Source organism: Macroventuria anomochaeta (assembly GCF_010093625.1).
Source record: "Macroventuria anomochaeta strain CBS 525.71 unplaced genomic scaffold BU25scaffold_5, whole genome shotgun sequence".
In the NCBI taxonomy this organism is placed as follows: Eukaryota; Fungi; Ascomycota; class Dothideomycetes; order Pleosporales; family Didymellaceae; genus Macroventuria; species Macroventuria anomochaeta.
The window spans coordinates 780,517-800,857 of record NW_022985366.1 but is presented as its reverse complement, the minus strand read 5'-3'; the positions used below and the strand labels follow the sequence as shown (position 1 = coordinate 800,857).

Below are 20,341 nucleotides of genomic sequence, written 5' to 3'. Positions count from 1 at the left end.
CAATCGTGTTGCTCCTAGAATCCTGCGGCAGGACCCTTGAAGAAATCGATCAACTTCTCGAGTAAAGGCAACGTTTGGAGAGGACTTGGGCCTGAGTTGTCAACGCATGTAGAAGCGTCATGGGCTTGAGCAACTGAGGGGGTTATTTTTAGGCAAAATCCTTGTAGAAACCAAAAGCTTTTTGAAAAGAAGGATGAGTGAGTGCATCAAGAAAATTGCGTTGTGGAGTGACAATGTTTGATATGGGTTAGGTAGGTGACATGTGTAATTCTATCTAGTATTACGGTCACTCTGTGACTGTCGCAATATTGAGGGCACAACAATCTCCGGCACGATAATCTCCGGAAACTCCAGCCTCGACTTGTGTAATGTCCTCCCAGCATCGCCGTTCAGAGTATCTAGCCTCAGGGCTGGATCACGAAACCACTGATGTTTACCATAGCGAGCCAATGCGAAGTAGCGTGTTCACCTGCTGACTCTTTTCTTCCGCTTGAATTGCGCCTTGAATGCTTCTGGCAGACGCGATACGAACTCTGGATCTTCGAAAGACACATGCTTAGGATCTGCCCCAGCGTCGGGAAAGTCCATGGCGATGTCTGCCACTTCATCGAAATTTGGCATCTTTAAGAGCTGTGACCCGGCTGTTGTTCCGTCCGGTGATGCAAATTTTGGATCCGCATATCTGAGGAGAAGCCGGACCGTCTTGCAGTCTATGGAATGATGAAGAAGATCGTCTGAGAGTTCTACTGAACCAACTTCGCTGATCTCGTAACGCGTTACAGCGGGGTGATATAGTTGAAAAGGTTCAAACTTTGACTGAGACTTTGGCATAGCCTCCAGACATGCGGTGACATAGCCGGGAAGCTGGAGTCGGACGGCAAGCTCCAGGAATGAAGGTGAACTTGTTCCTTTGTACCGCCACAACATCCAGTAGTCGTCCGAATCATGCGACTTGGCCGCGGTGGAACCTCTGGAAAATGAAGCTCCCATGATTTTATCAGTAGCGGGATCGAGGTCATCGAGCATCTCAATCTGATGCCTTGATCCATCAACCTCAGCTTGGGTTGCATATGAGATTGCCGACAGAATTACCTCCCATGTATCCTCCGACTTAAAATTGCTGTGCTTCGAGACCTCGAGACGCATAAGCTGAGCGTTGAACAATCCTGCATGGTGGTTGAAGTCAGGACCGGCTGCGCGGCAGACCTCTGACCAGATATCTCTTGGTGCCAGAAAGTCTTTCACTGTCCGATGCAGATAGCTAACATTGGCGCGCCATAGGTGTGCCGTCTCGGCTCCACTAGCTTCGACCAAGCCTTTGCAGGATGCAGTCATTCGACGACGCATCAGATCTGCTCTTGCGTTTTTCTGTCTCATCCCACAATCCGAACGGCGCTTTCAAGGCATAACCGGGGTCTCCATCGAGAGTGTGGGCAAATGACATGTCCAGAATCGTCAGCGTAGGTTGAGAACACTTGTGGAGCTTGGAAATCTGACAGGCACGAGGGATATTCCGATTGTCGAGGTCCCGCAGAATCTTCCAGAACAACTTTTCGAGGACCTCCGGTAGAGTGTTAAGGCGTTCTTGCAATTTGGTGGCATTCTCGCCATCGGTAAGTCCTTCCGGGAGAGATTTGGTTACTAAAGTAACCTAGAGGAACACTCCTGAAGACTTGTCGCATACGTTGTCGATCAGATTGTGGCAGACTCCTGCGCCTTTGGGCTAGGCCTTCAACCTTGGCCCAGTTAGCATAGCTGAGGCTGACCGCAGTGACAGTTGATTGATCTGATGTGCCTCTGTTGCATCAGGTCAGCTTTGTGAGATCGATGCACAGAGGTGGTGCGAGCACGAGGACTGGTAAACAGGCTAATTGTGACGCCATCGCTGTTGTGAGTTCACACCACCTGAGCGACATTTCATTAAAACATCTGCAGCACACATTCTCGCGGGGTCGAGGAGGCTATCCAAAGCAGATCCATGTCTCTCTCGTTTTCATAAGTGAAGCACCATCCCTGGCATTATTTTATCGCGAAACCCAAATTCCTGACCTTCTGAGTGGTTAAGATGCCTGACTGACGTGCCTTGCTGTTGAAATAAACTCTTATGTTCGATAACAAATTCTAAATTCTACAGAACTGCGTTGTATCCTGTTATTCTAAAGTTGAGGCGGTAAAAACAATTTGATAGAAACGCCCAGATTGTAAAGGCCTTTCCGCCAAAGGCCAGCATCTAGGCTCAAAAACATTCAACGCATACAAGATTTAACCAGTGCGCACGCGCTTGCTACCAGTCCTACCAATTAGTGCGAGGCCATATTCACCTATCGAAAGACACGCCTCTCTTCCTTTCGCTTCACAAGTCGAATTACGATCGGACGTTCATCCTCAGAGCTCCTTATCTCCGCAGTCAAATTCATGCTTTCTCAGCCTGCACACCTGCCCTGCACTCAACATACCGCCAAATCGCCCTCCACTCCTTCTCCTGGTCCTTCTCTTCTCCTCTCCTCTTATCAAGCTGCCACGAGTAGGCGAGCTTCTCCCACTCATCGCTTCCCCTTTCCACTCCTTCGTCTCGACCTTCCCCCTTTCCAGAATGTGATCCCTCGAATGCCTCCCTGATACTCCCCCTCTCCCTCCGCACTTCTTCCCGCACACAACTCTCCTCCGTCCCATGAATATACGGCCCATGCGCTCTCCAAGCAGTGTCGAACGGGGTTTTTCCTGTGCCTAGATCGCGCCATGTCTGGATGTTCAGACGTACGAATTCGCCTGCAACGCTTCGAGGGATAGGGAATGCCGTCACGCTCCAGTCGGTCTGGCAATCGGAGCAGGACTGTGCCCCTAGGACTCGCCACCCGCGACGGACCACATTGTCGAGCGCGGCCATGACGCCTGTGTGTCCGTACTCGCTTGCCCTGTGCTGGGTCAGGAGGGGTGGGAGCAGCGGCCAGAGGTGCCCGATGAGGTTCTTGTGTGAGGCGGCCCAGGTCGGCAGGAGAATCGAGTAGTTCGTATGCAGCAAAAACCTTCCATCCCGAATCTCAGCCTGATGCGCTATTGTCGTATGTACTGGCGTCCGGAACAGGCTTACACTCCCACTCCCCCTCCACTCAAACGCACCAATCTCCAGACCATGCGCTGGACCGTACTTGTGCCGAACAAGTGCGAGGCGTATGTGGTGGTAACAAAGTGTATAGCCCATCCTGTCAGCCAAGTAACTATTATACTTCGCACACGGACTCTGTTGCATCTGAGAAATAGCTGCGGGACCGTCATGCGCAGACCATACATGAAACTTGTCGCACCACGCGCAGTGCCAGGATCCGGGAAGTGCTCGCTCGATAGTTTCCTCCAGCCGATCACGTGCATCGAACCGGCTTGCAGACGAGGCGATATAGCTCGAGAGGCGGTTTGTGCCAACAGCATAACAAATTTGGCGGCTGCTCAGGCTGAATTTCGCTGCAGAGGCATCATCGAGATAGGACGCGATGTGCTGGAGGATCTCGAATGGGAGGTTCAGAAGCGGTGCTCTTGGTGTGGTGAGGTGATGCTTTAGGGTGGCGGTCATGTAGTCGCTTGCTGAGTCGGTGCTGGTTCGCGGTGTGGTGTGGCTTGATGCAAAGGAGAGTGCAGATGAGGCTGAGCTGGAGGAAGAGGAACTGGTTGGGCGGTGGAAGTGGAAGAATCCCATGTTGGGTGGTTGTTCCCTGGCTCTTTCTTTGAGTTTGATCTTCCCTGTTCTTCAGGATCTCGTAGTTGGGCTTGTTGATGGTGTAAGTGAAGAAGATGTAAGATGACACTGGCGAAGACGTGATTATCTGAAGTGACTTATGGTGATGGCGTCAAACATCCCATGATATGAAAAGTTAAGTATTTTATCAAACGTGAGGTTCCGGTCTGTCGTCGTCAAACTTGAGATTTGGTGAATTTAAGACCAAGTTTGAAGTGCAATATCAACCAACCGAGTCACCGTGCCCAACGGCGCCAACGACGTCTTGTATCATGTCGGGCAAGTTCAGGGCCTTGACAGATGACAACGCCACGAGTACAGTCACACGTGGCTAGTGAAATTAGTGCTCCTAGGACCAGGCATGCGGCCGTGTCAGCGATGGCGGCGGTGAGATGCAACGGCACACAACGGTCAGGGATGGGCTGTGCTCTGAAACATTCACATGATCCACACGCGCTAAACCAAGCGGGGGTCGGCGCGCTCGGCAGAGCTGCTGATTGTTGGCATCGTATCGAGAATGCGACCAATGCGCAGGGAAGATAAAGAAATGACGATGGGAAGTAGAAAACGTCCAAGGATATGATTTACGTGTGATGGCGTAAAAAAAAAAAAAAAAAAAAAAACTGCCGAACGCTATGCTCGCTGTGAAATAGGAATGAGAAATAAAGACAGAGATGGTTTCTCCCGTATATAGGACAGCGCGCCCCTTTCCATCCCAAGATCTTCCTGATAGGTATAACACTCATGTACGCCTGCTGTCGGTCCACACCGGGACCGAGATATTAAGTCGTCATTAACAGGTGTTTGGTCGTCATTCATCGCCAAACATTTCTTACGTCTGTACACTCCCCGAATCAGCTCATTCTGTAGATACGAGTCTATCGTACAATCTGCAGGTTGGCGAGCTGCGGCACTGGCGGTCCGGTACCACTCCTGCGTCTCCTTTCACGCTCGCTGAAGCCGACGGGCTGCTCGAGCTGTGTGTTCTTCCTGAACTTGCCGCCAACAGAGTGCTGCCACTCGTTCTCGCCGTCAGCACCAAGCCAGTACTTGGGTGCACCGCTGAGCATGACGCGACCGAGCTTGCCCTTCCAGCCGTCACCCTGCTCCTTGCCCTCAAGGAAAGGGTTCTCGGCGAGGTCGGTGGCGGTGGTCTGCATGTTGTTCGAGCTATACCACCCAGCAGAGGCGGCGTGGGCGGCGATGTATTGACGCAGACATTGACGCGCGAAAGCCAACATGATGAAGACGAAGTAGATGCGCAGGGCCCAGAAACCGGAGATGAGAGAGATGCTCATGATGCTGCTGCTCTGGAAGACAGCATTTCCAAGGCCGGCACCGACGCCTGGTGCACTATTTTGAGGCACGCCTGCAGCGACGGCGCTCTGGCCTCCTGTGACGCCTCCGGTGGGCGAGGCGATGACGTTGACCTCAGAGACGTTGTGCTTGGGGCTCGTGAAGCCAGCGTTGTCGGAGATACCGTGTTGGCCGGGAATGGATGACTCCTCGTCGGGGTGTGCGGCGAGTGTGTAGAACCAGGCAATGCCAAAGAAGGCTGTGTACAACGCGTTGACAACGGAGTCGAGGGCGTAGAGGTGCGCAAGCAGTACGGTCTCGAAGGGGCTCTGTGACCGGATGTGCCTGTAGAGGAAGCATGTGGCGAAGAGCGCGAGGGTCGAGTAAATGTACATAGACAGCTGGAAGCCGTCGATGGATGCGCCGGTGATGATCGCCAGGAGACCGTACAGACCGGAGACCTTGTTGATGACTTGGAGGTAGGTGATGATTTCGGCGCCCGTGCGCAGAGACATCTTCTGGAGGAACGTCTGTAGCGCATGTCAGTATCCTCTATGCTCATGGCTGGTGCGGTGCCTGAAAGACGGGCAATGACATACCCGTGGGCGCGGGATCTCGAGGATGTGGGAAGGCGCCATCATGGCGGTTAGGGTGCGCGGCGACGAAGAAGACGAAGAAGACGAAGAAGACGAAGAAGACGAAGAAGACGAAGAAGAAGCTGCGCGACTCGTATAGGAAGAAGGTAGCTGATGCTCTGGTAAAACTGCAGAGGGTGTTCAAGGGCGCGAGGAGGGATGTTTGGTCCAGAGCGTAATTCGGGGATGCAATTCTGTCCGGCGCTTCCGAGCAGGGGCCAAGCCCTCATTTCATCTCGCGAGGCTGGGCGCTAAAAGTGAGCCTTGATGCTTGAACATCGCCGCCCCCCAGACGTCACTGTTGCTCTCGGACGAAAACCTGAGCCTCAAAAGGAACTTGAGCATTCAGGACATGAGCAGGTGGTAGTTTGCAGTGGTCGACCGATTGATTCGAGTGTTTGCTTTATCGTCGTTATATAAACAGTGGTTGTTCACTTTTAACAGTGTTGTACAAGTCTAATGGTATACCCAAGCTCTTTTGAATGCGCCAGCAAATACTCCAGAAATACTCCAGAAATACTCCAGAAATAATCTCAAAATGCAGTACGAGGTACAGGGAACCCCGGTGGAGCGATCTACAGGTTTGCTGAACGACGTTCTTTGACCTCGGCATCTCCCAGTATGGTGTCAAGCTCATCGGCCTTCTCAGACTCGTCGACAGGCTCCTCTGGGTACTCATCGACGTCGTCTGTCGCTGGAGACGCTTCCGCGAAAGCGTTCTTATCGTTGAGGATATCCTTGGCTTCCTCGGGCATACCAGGTGGGGCAGGCATCTTTCCTCGCAGCTCCGCTACAGCCTCCTGGGCCTCCTTCGACCTCTTCAGCCTATCGCGCTCTCGCTTCTCCTTCTGCTTGAGTCTGAGCTCTGTGTGCGAGAACTCGGTAAGGGTGCTCTCAATTTGGTCTTCGAGCAGCTTCTTAGTGTACACCGCGAGAGAGCGCGTGGTGAAGACGTTGGGGAAGCGGTAGCTGAGCCAGAGATACAAAACAACCATCTTGTGCAGCTGTTCCAGCGAGTAGAGGTACTTTCGATCGCCTCGGGCAGGCTCGTCCATGACATTGAGAGGCAGGTTCGGGAGTTCGAGAAGGTTCCCGGATTTCCCCTCTGCAATGCATTCGGCGAGGGTGCGCAAAAAGATCTTTTCCGCCTTGTCGCGCATGTTGCAAGGCGCGGAGGTGATCATGATGCGATCCTGAATACTCAGGCCCTTGATCGTATGAATCGCGTCGGCGATGGCGAGCTGTTCCTTCAGACCGCAAAGATGGAAACGTGGGTGGATCTCGGAGATCTCGTGGAGACGAAGGAGGATGTAGCTGAAGGGCGTACCGGGTGGGAAGTAGTTGGCGAAGCGCTCAACGATGAGCGAGGGAGGGAACAGTCCAGCGGTCTTGATAGGGTCGGGTTCGCGACTCATGCCCTCTTTCAGAACGTCAAGATCAATTTGATCGAGGGTCGTGCACCATCCCACGGTCTTTTCTTTCTTCGCCACCTTCGTCTCCCCATTCGCACTGGGTGTGTTGTCGCTCACTGCGTCTGCAGCGGTCTTGTAGCGACCAGCACGACCGGCAATTTGCTTGATCTCGGAGACCTGCAGAGGCACGTATTTGACACCATCGCTTTTCATGGTGGACTCGAAGATGACACGCTTGATGGCCCTTGACGATATTAGTCATGTCCAAGCGGGTAGCACTTTGGATGACTTACAAGTTCAAACCCATGCCGATAGCGTCACTAGCGACGAGGTAGTCGTACTCATTGTCCGGGTCATTGAATAACCTTGCCTGCTGCGCCCTCGTTTCTGGCGGCAGACTGCCGTAGACAATGGCACATTTCTTGCCGGTCTGCTTCTCGATTTCGCGTCGCAGAGCGTGGATGCCCACGACGGTGAAGGCGACTACGCAATCGCCCTTCTCCAGCTTGTTCAACTTGCCGTACAAGCTACGTGGTTGCACTTGGAGAGGGGTCAGACGTTCGTATTCGTGGACGTGCACCTCGTCACCGACAAGCGCGCACAGTTCGCGCATGATGTTGACGGTCCTTGCCTCACCGCAAAGATGAATCTCCCGTGCCTGCAGGCCGAGGAAGGCTTGTGTCCATGCCCATCCTCGCTCTGGGTGGTTGATCATCTGGATCTCGTCAATGACGGCGACGTCGAACTTGGTGTTGAGAGGTGCCATTTCGACAGTGCAGCTGTACATGGGAGGAGCGTCTCCTTCTGGCATGCGCTGCTCCTCGCCAGTAACGAGGGCGCATGACTTGCCCTTTGCGTTCAGGCGTGTGAAGACTTCGTGTGCGAGTAGTCGTAGGGGACCGAGGTATATACCAGACTTGGCAGCTTCGAGGCGTTGTAGAGCGTGGTAGGTCTTGCCAGAGTTGGTGGGACCGACGTGCATGTGGACGACTCGAGGAACCTCGCGTGTGGCGGGATACCATTCGGCAGGATAGCGCAGGTCTGCCACCTCTTTTTGGTTTTCCAATTCAGCATTTGTGAAGCGTCCACCGCATGTCTGCGCATAGAAGAGGTAACGCAGCCGTGTCTCGAGTGTGGCCTTTCCTCTCGATGCTTGGTGGACCAGGTCGATCAGCTCGCTACTGGCCTGCTTCACCCACGCATTGATCGAGTTCTCGAAGCGGTGCCATTCTTTGCCGAACTGATCCTGATCAAGCTGTAGACTGTCGAGGAACGCGGGTTCGGTGAATTCCGAGCGCAGTTTCGAGAGCTTGTCGTCGACAGTGGTACGAAGCGTATCGGCTGGAGGCCGTGCAGGCACACCTCTCCTGCCTGAGTTCAGAGGGTTGAAGGATGCAGACTTGGCTGGTCTCGCACTCTGAACCCGGCTGTTGTTGCCACTTTTGCTTTTCGAGGAAGTGCCTCTGTACGCGACCTGGATCCGGGGGAGGAGGCGTTGCGGTTGCGACGGTCGAGCAGCGAATGCGCAGAAGAGACACAACGAGCTGCGCCGCGCAGGCAATGCAGACATTGAGGGGAAAATCCTGCCCCAGTCGGACTGCCTCTATAAACCGTATGATGTTCCTGCAATGGCGCTGTTGGCGCACCCAAGTCGACGACGTCAATGCACAAAAAGTTGAGCCAAGCCCGAGACAGTCCATCTCCGGCCGCTCGCCGCTCGCCGCCGCCGACATGGGTGCTCTGGCGCTCTGGCGCTCTGGTGCCCTGGTGCTCTGCCTGCGACGCCTGCGACACCGTCAAGCTGCGACGAGCCCCACACCTGTCAACGTCGCGCATGCAGTCCGCCGCCCTTTCTTGCCAGAAGACACTCGCAACACATTGAGCGCCTTGCTGCGACTCTGCAGCGCCTGGCACCTTCGAGACTCCTCTGCATCTTCCCGGCGCTGGTAGCCGTGCCCCGCGAAGATGGTGTCCATGATCGATGTCCAGCGAGAGCGTATGTCCCCGTATACTGCGCGCATACTGCCCAAGCCCCCAGCTGACACGTAGTGCAGTGATCCTCAACACCATCCGCCAGATGACCCGCGGCGACGTGCGCATACCCAATCCCCTGGGCTGGTCCATTGCTAATGCGGCTCTCAGTGGAAGGTCCTCATTGTCGACGAAGACTCGAAGAAGCTCATAGACAACGTCGTCAAGGAAGATGACATCCTCAACTCCAACATCACCAACATCGAGCGTCTCGAGGAGCGCCGCGAAACACAGCGCGACATGGACGCCATTTACATCCTCACGCCCAAGCCACACATCGTCGACTGCGTCATGGCCGAGCTCGACGTACGGCGATATCGTGGTCTCTTTCTGGTGTGGACGACATTGCTCCCACCGTCGCTGAAAGAGCGCATCGATCGTTCGCAGATGGCACGCGAGCAAATCAGGGCGTTCAGGACGGTGCACCTCGACTACCACCCCCAGGAATCGCATCTTGTCACTTTCAGGGACCCCTGGAGTTTCCCAACGCTCTTTCACCCAGAGTGCAACAACCTGGTTGTGCGGCACATGGAGGAGATGGCCGAAAAGGTAGGCATATGCGTCAACAGTACGTGCTTGTGCTGACTTTTGTCGGCAGATCATTGGTGTTTGCGTCGCGCTGGGCGAGTATCCCATCATTCGATACTACCGACCACGGGCTCCCACACACGAGGCTAGCGTCCTCTGCTCACACCTCGCCCGCTTCGTACAGGACAAGCTGGACATGTACGCTCAATTCAACCAGGACTTCCCTCCGCAATCGAACCGCCCACGTGGCGCTCTCTACATCACAGATCGATCCATGGACCTGTACGCTCCGTTCTTGCACGAGTTCACGTACCAAGCTATGGCACTGGACCTGTTACCCATCAACGACACAGACAAGATTACCTACCGGGCTCTGGTGAATGAGGATGATCCTGGCGCGGAAGAGAAAGAGATGGAGATCAGCGACAAGGACAAGATCTGGGTTGAGAACCGTCATCGCCACATGAAGGATACATTGGGTAAGCTTATTAGCGACTTCCAAAAGTTCATTGCGGACAACCCGAACTTCACGAACCAGGACGCACAGAACGCAGCAGGCATGAACGGGTTGAATGCGATCAAAGATATGATCGCTGGCTTGCCGCAATTCCAAGAGATGAAAGAGTCGTACACGCTGCATCTAGGCATGGCGGAGAAGTGCATGGACATTTTCCAAAAACACAAGCTACCAGATCTGGCGTCCGTTGAGCAGTGCCTAGCTACTGGACTGGATGAAGACTACCGCAAGGCCAAGAACATGGCCGATCAGGTCGTGCGGACATTAGACGACGAGGCAGTAACACCAGCCGATCGACTGCGCCTGATCGCCCTCTACGTCCTGTTCCGAGACGGCGTACTGCCAGCAGACCTGCAGAAGCTTATTTTCCACGCCCAGCTACCTCCTCCAGACATGGAAGTCGTTCGCAACCTCGACCTCCTTGGAGCGCGAGTAGCGAGGCAACTGAAGGAGAAGCGCGACGCTCCACCACCTCTCTTTCCCCGCAACGCCGTGCCACCGCCGAACGCAGAAGAGTATGGCTTGTCAAGATTCACGCCGGCGCTGCAGGATATGCTTGAGGCGCATGTCCGAGGATCGCTACCTCAGGATATCTTTCCGTTCACGAAGGCGGCGCCTGAAGACATGAACACGCACGAAAGCGCGCAAGCCTCATCTCTTCGCTCGGCAAAACCTACCTGGGCGAAATCGCGACTGGCAAGCGTGGAGCCACGACAGCGTGTCATAGTGTTCATGGCCGGCGGCGCAACCTACTCCGAGTCGCGAGCCTGCTACGACGTCTCCGAGAAGACGTCGAGGGATGTCTTCCTCGTCACATCCCACATGATGAAGCCACAACTCTTCCTGCGCCAAGTCGGCGACCTCAGCCAACGCCGTGATCGACTTCGACTACCCGTCGACGGGCCGCAACCGACAGCACCCAAGCATCTGTTCGAGAAGCCGGAACCGCCGAAGCCAGCAGCTCCACCAGCGAGCTCAAAGCCTATGCCACAGGGCCTGCCTTCAGGGCCACGAGCCAGTGGGCCACGACCAGGTGCGCCGCAGCCACCAACTGCAGCGATGGGTCAGATGAACCTGAACGCCCAAAGACCGCCAGCGCAAAGCCCTGCGCCACCTTCAAGTAGTGGGAAATATGGCAGAGAAGAGAAGGACAAGGATAAGAAGAAAAAGAAGCACCACTTCTTCTCGTCGAAACACTAGGGGCGTTGACGACTCTGTAGTGGATGCGTTTGGCTCGATGTTGATTTACTTGTTTTGCATCAGCATGGCATGGCGTTGTATAGGATACCCATGCGGTTTCCAGGTTTGAGCATGGCGTAGCATAGACAGCAGGTTCTGGCAATATCGAACAGTTACACTTTAGCCCTCTGGCACGACTTTCAAGCTTCTCTAAAGATACGCTAAGGATGCCAATCACGAGCTTGTCGAAACTTACTAATCTGCACTAGCGTGGGACGCCTCAATAACATGGATGCATGGATTGGGTTAGTGCAAGGCTGCAACAGCCTTACGGCGAGATACCAAAAGTCATAATTTCCCATAGTCACACCAGGCAAGTTCTTTTCCTCCTGTAAATATTCACATCGCGTTGCTTGCAAAGTCCCATACAAGAGCTAGCTTGGGAATCTCCACAAATACACAAAACGCGGTTCAAGAGCAAGAGGACACCAATTAGGGGCTACATGTGCCCAAACACCAGCACGACTGTCTCTACAATTCGCAACGTTCAAAGCCACACACTGTGCGCGATACGAATACGAGAGGCACAACTACACACCCAGCCTCAACTCTCTCGCCAACTTCCTCCTCACACTCACCCAGCACATGCACAATGCCGTCTTTCTTCAAGAAACTTATCTACGGCAAAAAACTCTCGAACCCCTACGTGAACCCCTACCACCCCGGCCACACATCTATAGGCAGCCCGAACTCTTCTTCAACATCGCCCTACCCAACATACCCACAGCCACCAGAAGATTTCTCAGATCACAGTATGCATCCTACAAGTTTAACATTGTCCACACGTCTCCAGCCGCGCTCAGCAATCCCCCTCGGCTCGCGAGACTACCTAGGCGAAGCGCGTCTACTCGCAGGCCGAGATCCAGTAACGGGCCGCCCTGTGCCGCCGCAGCAGTTCGACTCCTACGCTGCAAGAAGCGGGCAGAGCATTAGTCCTACAGGTCATGGAAATCCGCAGCCGCCAAATGCGCAGCTCGTAGGGATCCCTGATGGTCGCCAGCAGCCACTGCAGAGCTACCAAGCCGCGAGCGGTGCAAGCTTCAACCCCTACCCAGAAGCCGGGGACCCGACGCAGTGGGAGCCGAAGAGTTGGCACCCGGGGGAGGTGAATGGGAACCCGTATGTCACGGGAGGAGATGCAGCGATGGGTCGCCCCATTCCTCAAACCGAAACCGGCAGGGTGAATCACGCGGGTACATTCGTGAAGAAGGCGGGGAGGAAAACAAACCTGGAGGGTCGCGTGTACGCTACTGATAAGCAGAGGGTGGGGACGCGGTATGATATCGTTGTTAGAGAGGAAAGGAGGAAGAAGGAGAATGAACAAGCGGCAGCGGCGGCGGCTGCGAGGGCGGCGAGTGGATATTTCGCACCCCACAGGACCGGCTGTGAAGGAGTTCATAGTGGAGCGTAAGATACGGAGAGGCGGGCGAGGAAGATCCCCACCTTTGGCGGCAAGACGACAAAGCGGTCAGTATCGAGCGCGGTGCGTGATACCCCTTGCTATTAATATTTGCTTTCATCGAGAACTCAGGACAAGGGTTGCAATTGACCATCATGAGCAAGGCAAAAGAAGTCCTGGGAAGCGGGAATTATGAGCGGAGCGAAAGTTCTTAAACACCAGTTTTATTCTTTCGTGTAGCGAATGGTTTATATACACCGTTCTTCATTCCACCTCTTTCGTGCCAAAAGTGCGAGTCTATACAATCTGAATGGAAACATCATCAACATGTCTCAGGCTGTAACGCGTACGAAGACGAGATCGCTTAGACGGCGGCAGCCTGGTCGAAAGTAGATCCAATGGGACCGAACTTGATGTTGCTGAAGACAACGCTGGAGTTGGGGCTGTTGGCCTCAACATCAGTGGGCGCGCCAGAGGTAGTCGGGCAAGTACCACGGGCGATACCAGGCTTGCTGGGGTCAGCAGTAGTGGGGTAGGAAGAGTCGAGCCACAGCATGTTAACCGCGTGGTCGTCCCAGAGCGACATGACAAGAACGTGGCCGCGAGCAAGCGAAGCAGCCATGGCGTTGAGTCCGCCAAGGTTGGCGAAGGAGCTGGTGTCGCCGAAAGCGCTCTTCTGGGCCTTGCAGAACGAGTCGGTGATGGAGTTACCAGTGACGCCGGAGATGGCGGACTGCGAGTTCTTGTACACCTTTCCGTTCTGGATGTAGAACCTCTTAATCTCGCTGAGGCTGGTGCCCGAGCCGATGAACTGCGTGACAACGGTCATCTTGGCCTTGGTGTCGAGGGTCGCGCCGGGGCCGTAGAAGTCCTTCACGCCCATGCGGTAGCTGTTGAAGTCGCATCCGTCTTTGTCGCAGATGCCCTTGTAGCGGTCGTCGCCATCGCCACAATCGGTGCCTGTGCAGGCGACTAGACCGGTGCCCTTGCAGGGGTGGGGAGTGTACGCAGTCGAGACGCTGTTGGCCTCCCAGATGTCCATCTCGGCGCAGCAGGCGCCGGTGGTTCCGGAGCCGGCATTGGGGTCGTTGGGGGAGGAGACCCACCCGGCGCTGTTGGCCTTGCCGTTGATCCACTTGATGTCGTGGGGGCACTGAGAGTCGCAGTATCCTACGATATGTCAGAAATTTCCCAAGTATGCAAGTTGTAAGACTTACCAGTTCCGTACTTGGCACCAGCCTTGTTGTTGCCCTTGTTGAGGCCACCGTCGGAGGCCATTTCAACGAAGTAGAGAGCACCGTTCAGACCGCAAGGAAGGTTAGAAACGTCAACGTCGAAGGTAAACTCCTTGTTGATGAGGTTGAAAATCTGGTACTTGGTATCGGTCTCCATGAGGTAAGTACGGGATCCGACGTTGGTGGAGAACTGGCCCTTGGTGACGAACTTCAGGGTCAAGGCATCGCTGGAGGTGGTGATACCGTAAGTACCTTGAAGAAGTTAGGTGTGGTCCTACTCGATTTTTGGAGAAATCAGCACTTACCAGAGTAGTCGGCACCATCAATGGCGCAGTTCTTAGCGCAGGTGTCACCGTCGGGGCAGAGGGAGGTGTTCCAGGAGTTGCCGTCGAAGCAGTTGGTGAATCCATCGATGTTGTGGGACCAACGCCAGTTGGAGTCGAGCACAACGGGAGCAGACTTTGCGGTACAGCTGTTACCACCAGTGCCAGTGCAGGTTTTCCAGTTGATCTTGGGGTGAGTCTCAGTCTGAGACGTGCCGACCTGCTGAGCGCGGACGGCGCTCAGGAATGTGAGCGAAGTGAGAGCGAGAGACCTGTACATCTTGTCTGTTGATCGAGAAGAGCCTGTGTGAGATGATGGTCAGTTTCCGGTAACGGTATCGACCCCTTATATAGAGACCGTGGCGAGCACAAAGTAGTCTACTGACCATCCGATATTGCGACGCGCCAAGATCTTCATGATGGACTACACAAAAGCAGCCACCAGGGGCGCCTACGGGGCCGCCGGGAAAGCTGACAGGAGTTGAAGTGCCAGAGTAATTGTGTATAGATGAAGTCCAATTCATTATGGGGTAATCTGGGGTATGACGGACAAGACGCTGCGGGATCGTTACCGAAAGCAGGTAGCGTATAACTTGATAGTGGAGCCTTCAACGGCTTCGCCACGGTTGGGTGCTTGTTGTGATGGTCTTGATTGGTGAAGCCTTCTGCTTGAACGCTTGTTTGGCTTCCGTTGCAGACAGATGCTATCAGAAGAGGCGAAGAGGCTGATCAAAGCCGTATAATGTGCTCGCGGGAGTTTGAGCACAATTTGTGCGTTTTGTCTGACTTCTGATGGCTCGGTCACTGATTGTTTCAAGCAGTTCTCCAGTATTAGACTCTCGTTGGAACCTTTTACAGCCAACCGGCATCAAGGCAGGGAAGATCCTGGTCCCTCTAGTCGTTTCGTAACCAAGCATACGGCTATAGGCTGGTTCAGTCAGGTACACGAAACTGAAAAAGCTTCCATCGAGTTCTTCCGGACCGTTTACGGAAGGTAATATTTGCGATAGGTCATGAGACTCGTGGATCCTTCGTAGCGGTGGCGCGTAACTGAAAAGCCATGTTGACTTGAATCGCTTGGCCAGTATAGCATGAAACTTCTCGATGTTCAGCTCCCACGCAAGATCTGCATTGGTATGCAGTCCTAAGACTTTGTCACATGGAGATATCCCATGAAGAACTCTCATATCCTGTAACGGGGAAGTGGACAACAATATGGACAGCAGCTCGTCTGCGTTCTGTTGTGCCTCCTGACACTGGAGTTGAGTTGTCGTCCTGCGTAAGATTTGGCAAGCTTCCGGCGCAGCCGGGACGAGATGCCTCTGGCCGCAGGACGTGCAATGCTTGAAGCTTAACAGCTGTGCCCTGAAATCTTCACAGAGTGTAATTGTTCCGAGGTTTCGGATGGCTGTTGCGCCTGATATATTGAGGGCCGGAGTCTGCTCGGTAATGGTACAAGTGCCTGTCGCTTCCATCAAGTGCAAATTCATTTGTCAGTAAGAGAATGAGCACGATGCTCACTCAAAAGCATTTTTCAATAGCTGTGTATGCAAAGATCATCGTGGGGCTGAAGGAAAATCTCGTTCGACTTCGCTGATGTCCAATGTCGAGGTTGGCGATACTTGCTTCGTACAGGCCCGAAGATCGAGTTCAGCCTAATCAAAACCATGCGGGCAATCTAAACCCCAATCACTTGAGATCCCTAGATGACCCCCGCAGCAGTATGTACGACGATCTTCCGGGTCGAGTGAGTTTCACGTAGACTTTCCTGCTTGCCGCACAGTCAACGAGTGAGGTCTCTGGGTTTAGATTGTGTCGGAAATTGAAGTCTTAGAGCCGCAACTGTCAACTGCCGTGGCCTAACCAAGGTCTGAATGTAGGTTTAAAGTAGATTTTCTGATGACTGCATGCTGAGAAAAGAGAGGTTAAGCCCTGTATCACCATTCCGGGCCAACAGGTGAATGATAGGCACCCCCTCTGCTGTGAGAGGTGCCTGCCGCTGAGTCAAGCCGCCGAGGAGTGGAGTTCGAACAATGGTGGAAGAAGCTCTCGAACAAGCTCATCGGCAAACGCTGCTTGCGCTTGGTTGCAGTGAGGGTGTGTTGTTGTACGGCGAGCGCGAGCGCGAGAGTGTGACGCGCTGTGTTATGGGTGCTTTTCATAATACCTTGTGCACACGTCAGTGAGAGGAAAATCAGATTAAAGAAAGATACCCACATGTAGCCCTCATACTGCCTGCGTACAGAGGCTAAGACCTTAAGATTTAGCGCCCTCATCAAACACGGACAGGCCGCTAGCATGCTCACCCACCTAGCACATGTCTCACGGTATCGATGTTGGGGGCGGAATGACCTGATTGGGTAGCCATCTGATGGCGTGCACGCCGCTCGTCTTTCGCGCACATATGGTCAGCCTTGCGCAGGTTTAAGCCATCGATCTGCCGTCTCTTACGATTCTCTATTCCATAAGGCAGCTCGGAGGCAGTCGATATACCAGTACAAAGTCCAGTATGGAAAAATCGTCAATCCCATATTCGAAAACGGAGAATTCCAGATTAAGGCCGGGAGGTATCCAAGACATCGACAAGAGACCATGAACGAGAAAGGACAAAATCGCGACGTTGCGAGATTAGCGACCTTAACGTCGAACCGAAAGAGCATGATAGCCGACAAGATATCGAGCGCTCATCCCCGCCATCCACGGACTCTCGGGTACCCGCGGTGCATCACAAATTGATGACGGGGCTGCCATGATGCCCGTCCCAAGCTACCTTCCCTCATAGCTCGAGGTGCTGTGGGAGCTCTCATAACTCGAGGCTCAGTCGGTGGTGGCCGTGGAAATGGCCTAAACTCAGGAGCCTCAGCACTCAAGGCAGTAATGCCTCGAAGTGAAGCGGATCTGACAGCTGGAGGCGATGCCGCATCAACCAACACATCCTTCGTCAGGGATTTGGTCTTGACAGCCGTGCCGCCGCCAATGGTGTGGTATTTGACCACGACACTGTTCGCGCTTGGAATGCCCGATGATTGCGCAGTGGTGACATCTGGAGAGGAGATATCTGGTGAAGTGGAAATACTCTGAGCTGAACTTGATTCGTGCACGCTCTGCACGGTCTCCGCTGCGACCATCACATCGAGCATTGGGCCAGTCCCTGAAGGACTTCTCCGTGCAGGTCTCGCTATCCGCAGCCTTCGAGGTGATGCCTCTCGAACACACGGATTTTGCTCCATCTCTTCATATTCTGGTGGTGGCTCATCCTCTTCTGCCACCGGAAAAGCCACGCGCTTGTTGGCTTGAGCAAGACAATATTGAAGTGAAGCTATTCTGGCCTGTCTCCTCGCCTTTTCCTGCTTTGTTTCCTTGCTGGAAGCCCTTTCAGCTTTTTTCTCGGCAATATTTTCCTTCGCCAATTCTCGGCATGCAATCTGCTTTTCCAAACGATCTTCCCAATCTGCGACCATTCTTTTGACCGACCTGAATTTTGTTGAACGAAGGTTTTCTTTCGTGCCGACGAATTTCTGCCTCTCAGTCCTCCTATCAAACTGCGGTGACTCCCTGATGGATTGCCACATGTTTCTGGTCGAACCGGCATCTTTGGCTGCCGACTGTCTTGTTGCTCTATATCGAGCTGTAAAGGATTTGTGCTCTCCGACCAGCGCTCGAATCCTCTCCGCTTTCTCCTCACTTCTCCGAAACATTAAGCATCGATAACAGACTTCTCCTTCGAATCGAATCGTCCTAATTTGGACGTTATGACACCGCGAGAATTCCGTGGTATTTGACTGGCTAGGACCGAGCGCGAAATATTTGGCTTGCGTACAACGCTCGAAGGGAACGGCGTCACAGTCGAGAAGCAGTCGATCGTGCCAATCTTTCGTAACGATGAATCCATCTCCAACGTTTCCGTCTCGGGCATTGCAGTTGCACTGCGTGTAGTGGAGGATGGTGAGTTTGCACATTTTGATGGGTTCGCAATCGAATACAACGTGCGCTGAGGGCTGGAGAATGGAGATGCAAAGAGTAGGACTTTGAATTCTGAGGTACGGATTTTCGAAAGGAGAATAGCAAGGCTTCAAATTTGCTCGCTATGCGTGCTGAATACCCCAGTGAGGGTTTTGGTAGAGAGCGTTCGATCTGGCATAGTGCCGCTCACACACATTGTGAAAAGATATTCGCAACGGCAACATCGCCTCACCAGAATTCTGCCTTGCCGCACCATAGTTCCGTAAGCGTTTCTGAAATGGATGTTCTCAAGTTCGGTTATGTCCCAGAATCCGTTCTCGTACCCCTCCAGGACCTCTCGCTTGGACCGAAGCCCGACTTTTGTTTCTGCGACCCAACAGTACCCAAATACCACTTATCGATAGCATCTGCACACCAATGCAAAAGGATATCATGCCAACGACCAAATCGTACCTCGGCGCCTGGTCAGCGATGAAGAAGAATGGTCCAATGAAATTGCCGAGGCAGTATCCTATCAGGAGGATGACATCTGTGGTGACCTTCTTAGTGTGCCCAGCTGTATTGACCGTGGCCACAGACATCGAGAGCGTCCAGGTGGTTGTGTATGAGAATGAGATCTAGAGGCATACCAGTCGGCCAGACGGGATGCTCTGCGGGGTTAACCAAGTACCAATAGTCCCAGCAAGGAAGGAGACCAAGCATATCAGCATGACCAACAGTCTTGCGTTCGGAAACCTGGAAGCGAAGTAGCAGGCCCCACAATACACTGCAATTTGCACACCACCTGACGGCATCTGGATAAACGTGGGCTGGAGGGTAAAGAAGCCATGCCGCGGATGATAGTTCCTAGGACTGTGGTCAAGCCTCCATTCGGTGCGTTCGAGGCGACTGCAAAGATAAATAGCAGCCATGTCTTCAGACCCAGCAGTGCTTCGACGAACTGTGCCTTCTTGAACTTCTTATTTTCGATACCGGTCTCGTTGTCTCGGATGCGGAATATGACTCCTCCTCGCTCATCATCGCTAAGGAACTTCGCTTGTAATGGGTTGTCGGGCAATACTAAAAGGATGACGACGCCCGGATCATGTTAAAGTTGTGATACCGTGGTAGAATAGAATACTGATCCCACAATGCCGTAACAGCACCTCATATCAGAAACATATACCGCCAAGACGACAGTGAACCACCAATATGTCCAATTCCAAAGCTTGCAATGCCAGCCAAAACATAGTCGACGCCAGCACTGCCGACCTAGATGCCCGTTCGGAAAGCTTGTTCGCCGCACTTGTACCACATGAAGAAGATGACCATAGTTCCAGGATCTATAGACGCTTCAAAGCTTCAAACATTCCCAGGAACATCCGTGCAGCTGCTAAACCAGCGAAGTCGTTGGCGGCAGCATGGCACATAAGGATGATGCCCAAGATGATGACTGTCACGGACATGAACTTGGCGACCAGAGAGCGTTGCAGCAGCAGAATAGATGCCGTCTCTCAGCAGGAATCGTGTTGCCACCTGTACCAACTTCTTCCTATTGATGAGAATGTCAGACGTGTACTAGAATCAACGCTGCTCTTCGATACACACAATGGCCTTCCCCAACAACCATGCGCGTATTCCACGGCCAAGTGCACGATAGTCCCAAATTGGACCTGTGCTCTGGTGTCCAAAGTGGTATGACTGATATACTTCGTCTACGAGAAGGTGCAGCCGGCGCACAGTCCTAGTCGATATGTGTTTCATGTTTTCGAAGCGCGGAGAGCTTCAGCACACCCGAATACTCTGACATGGCACGCGACGAAATCGAACAGATCGACATGACGCGTATGGCCCAGAGCTACCCCATTTTGTTCGAGATGATCAAGTGCGCGGAAGGTGCCAAGAGAGTTTATCAGGAGGGCAAGATCGCTTGCAGTATCGGGATCGAAGGTCTGCACATGGCAGGCAACTCCATCGGTACCAAATGCCGGACCCGGATCCAGAAGATAAGCTCGGACTTGACTGATATGGTGTTCCGCCACCAGAAGAGTTGT

The 20,341-nt window shown here is 53.5% G+C and overlaps 8 protein-coding genes across 8 annotated transcripts; 3 read left to right on the top strand and 5 right to left on the bottom strand.

Annotated features, from left to right (window-relative positions):
- Positions 1–465: 465 nt before the first annotated feature.
- Positions 466–3,691, bottom strand: BU25DRAFT_418854 (uncharacterized protein; the record flags this gene model as incomplete). Its single annotated transcript, XM_033707899.1, has 3 exons — positions 466–1,316; positions 1,685–1,797; positions 2,457–3,691. The coding sequence occupies 3 exons, from the start codon at positions 3,689–3,691 to the stop codon at positions 466–468; spliced, it is 2,199 nt and encodes a 732-aa protein (XP_033565438.1).
- Positions 3,692–4,353: 662 nt separating this feature from the next.
- Positions 4,354–5,847, bottom strand: BU25DRAFT_407770 (DUF1753-domain-containing protein). Its single transcript, XM_033705633.1, has 2 exons — positions 5,626–5,847; positions 4,354–5,556 (listed from the first exon to the last, which is right to left on the bottom strand). Exons 1-2 carry the CDS (start codon positions 5,662–5,664, stop codon positions 4,609–4,611), a joined length of 987 nt encoding a protein of 328 aa, XP_033565437.1. The 5' UTR covers positions 5,665–5,847; the 3' UTR covers positions 4,354–4,608.
- Positions 5,848–6,040: 193 nt separating this feature from the next.
- On the bottom strand, positions 6,041–8,716 carry BU25DRAFT_386260 (ATP-dependent RNA helicase SUV3 mitochondrial precursor). Its single transcript, XM_033704392.1, has 2 exons — positions 7,367–8,716; positions 6,041–7,317 (listed from the first exon to the last, which is right to left on the bottom strand). Exons 1-2 carry the CDS (start codon positions 8,641–8,643, stop codon positions 6,237–6,239), a joined length of 2,358 nt encoding a protein of 785 aa, XP_033565436.1. The 5' UTR covers positions 8,644–8,716; the 3' UTR covers positions 6,041–6,236.
- Positions 8,717–8,856: 140 nt separating this feature from the next.
- Positions 8,857–11,499, top strand: BU25DRAFT_446139 (Sec1-like protein). The gene is made up of 4 exons (XM_033709473.1): positions 8,857–9,069; positions 9,128–9,165; positions 9,216–9,653; positions 9,703–11,499. The coding sequence occupies exons 1-4, from the start codon at positions 9,039–9,041 to the stop codon at positions 11,347–11,349; spliced, it is 2,154 nt and encodes a 717-aa protein (XP_033565435.1). The 5' UTR covers positions 8,857–9,038; the 3' UTR covers positions 11,350–11,499.
- A 217-nt stretch (positions 11,500–11,716) lies between these two features.
- BU25DRAFT_407767 (uncharacterized protein) lies at positions 11,717–13,086 on the top strand. Its single transcript, XM_033705632.1, has one exon. It carries the CDS (start codon positions 11,981–11,983, stop codon positions 12,797–12,799), a length of 819 nt encoding a protein of 272 aa, XP_033565434.1. The 5' UTR covers positions 11,717–11,980; the 3' UTR covers positions 12,800–13,086.
- BU25DRAFT_481817 (glycoside hydrolase family 7 protein) lies at positions 12,976–14,802 on the bottom strand. Its single transcript, XM_033711111.1, has 3 exons — positions 14,328–14,802; positions 14,005–14,274; positions 12,976–13,957 (listed from the first exon to the last, which is right to left on the bottom strand). Exons 1-3 carry the CDS (start codon positions 14,623–14,625, stop codon positions 13,152–13,154), a joined length of 1,374 nt encoding a protein of 457 aa, XP_033565433.1. The 5' UTR covers positions 14,626–14,802; the 3' UTR covers positions 12,976–13,151.
- A 1,191-nt stretch (positions 14,803–15,993) lies between these two features.
- Positions 15,994–16,524, bottom strand: BU25DRAFT_407766 (uncharacterized protein). The gene has a single exon (XM_033705631.1). The coding sequence runs from the start codon at positions 16,505–16,507 to the stop codon at positions 16,283–16,285; it is 225 nt and encodes a 74-aa protein (XP_033565432.1). The 5' UTR covers positions 16,508–16,524; the 3' UTR covers positions 15,994–16,282.
- A 2,835-nt stretch (positions 16,525–19,359) lies between these two features.
- BU25DRAFT_226606 (uncharacterized protein) lies at positions 19,360–20,216 on the top strand. Its single transcript, XM_033701375.1, has one exon. The coding sequence runs from the start codon at positions 19,500–19,502 to the stop codon at positions 19,986–19,988; it is 489 nt and encodes a 162-aa protein (XP_033565431.1). The 5' UTR covers positions 19,360–19,499; the 3' UTR covers positions 19,989–20,216.
- Positions 20,217–20,341: the final 125 nt, after the last annotated feature.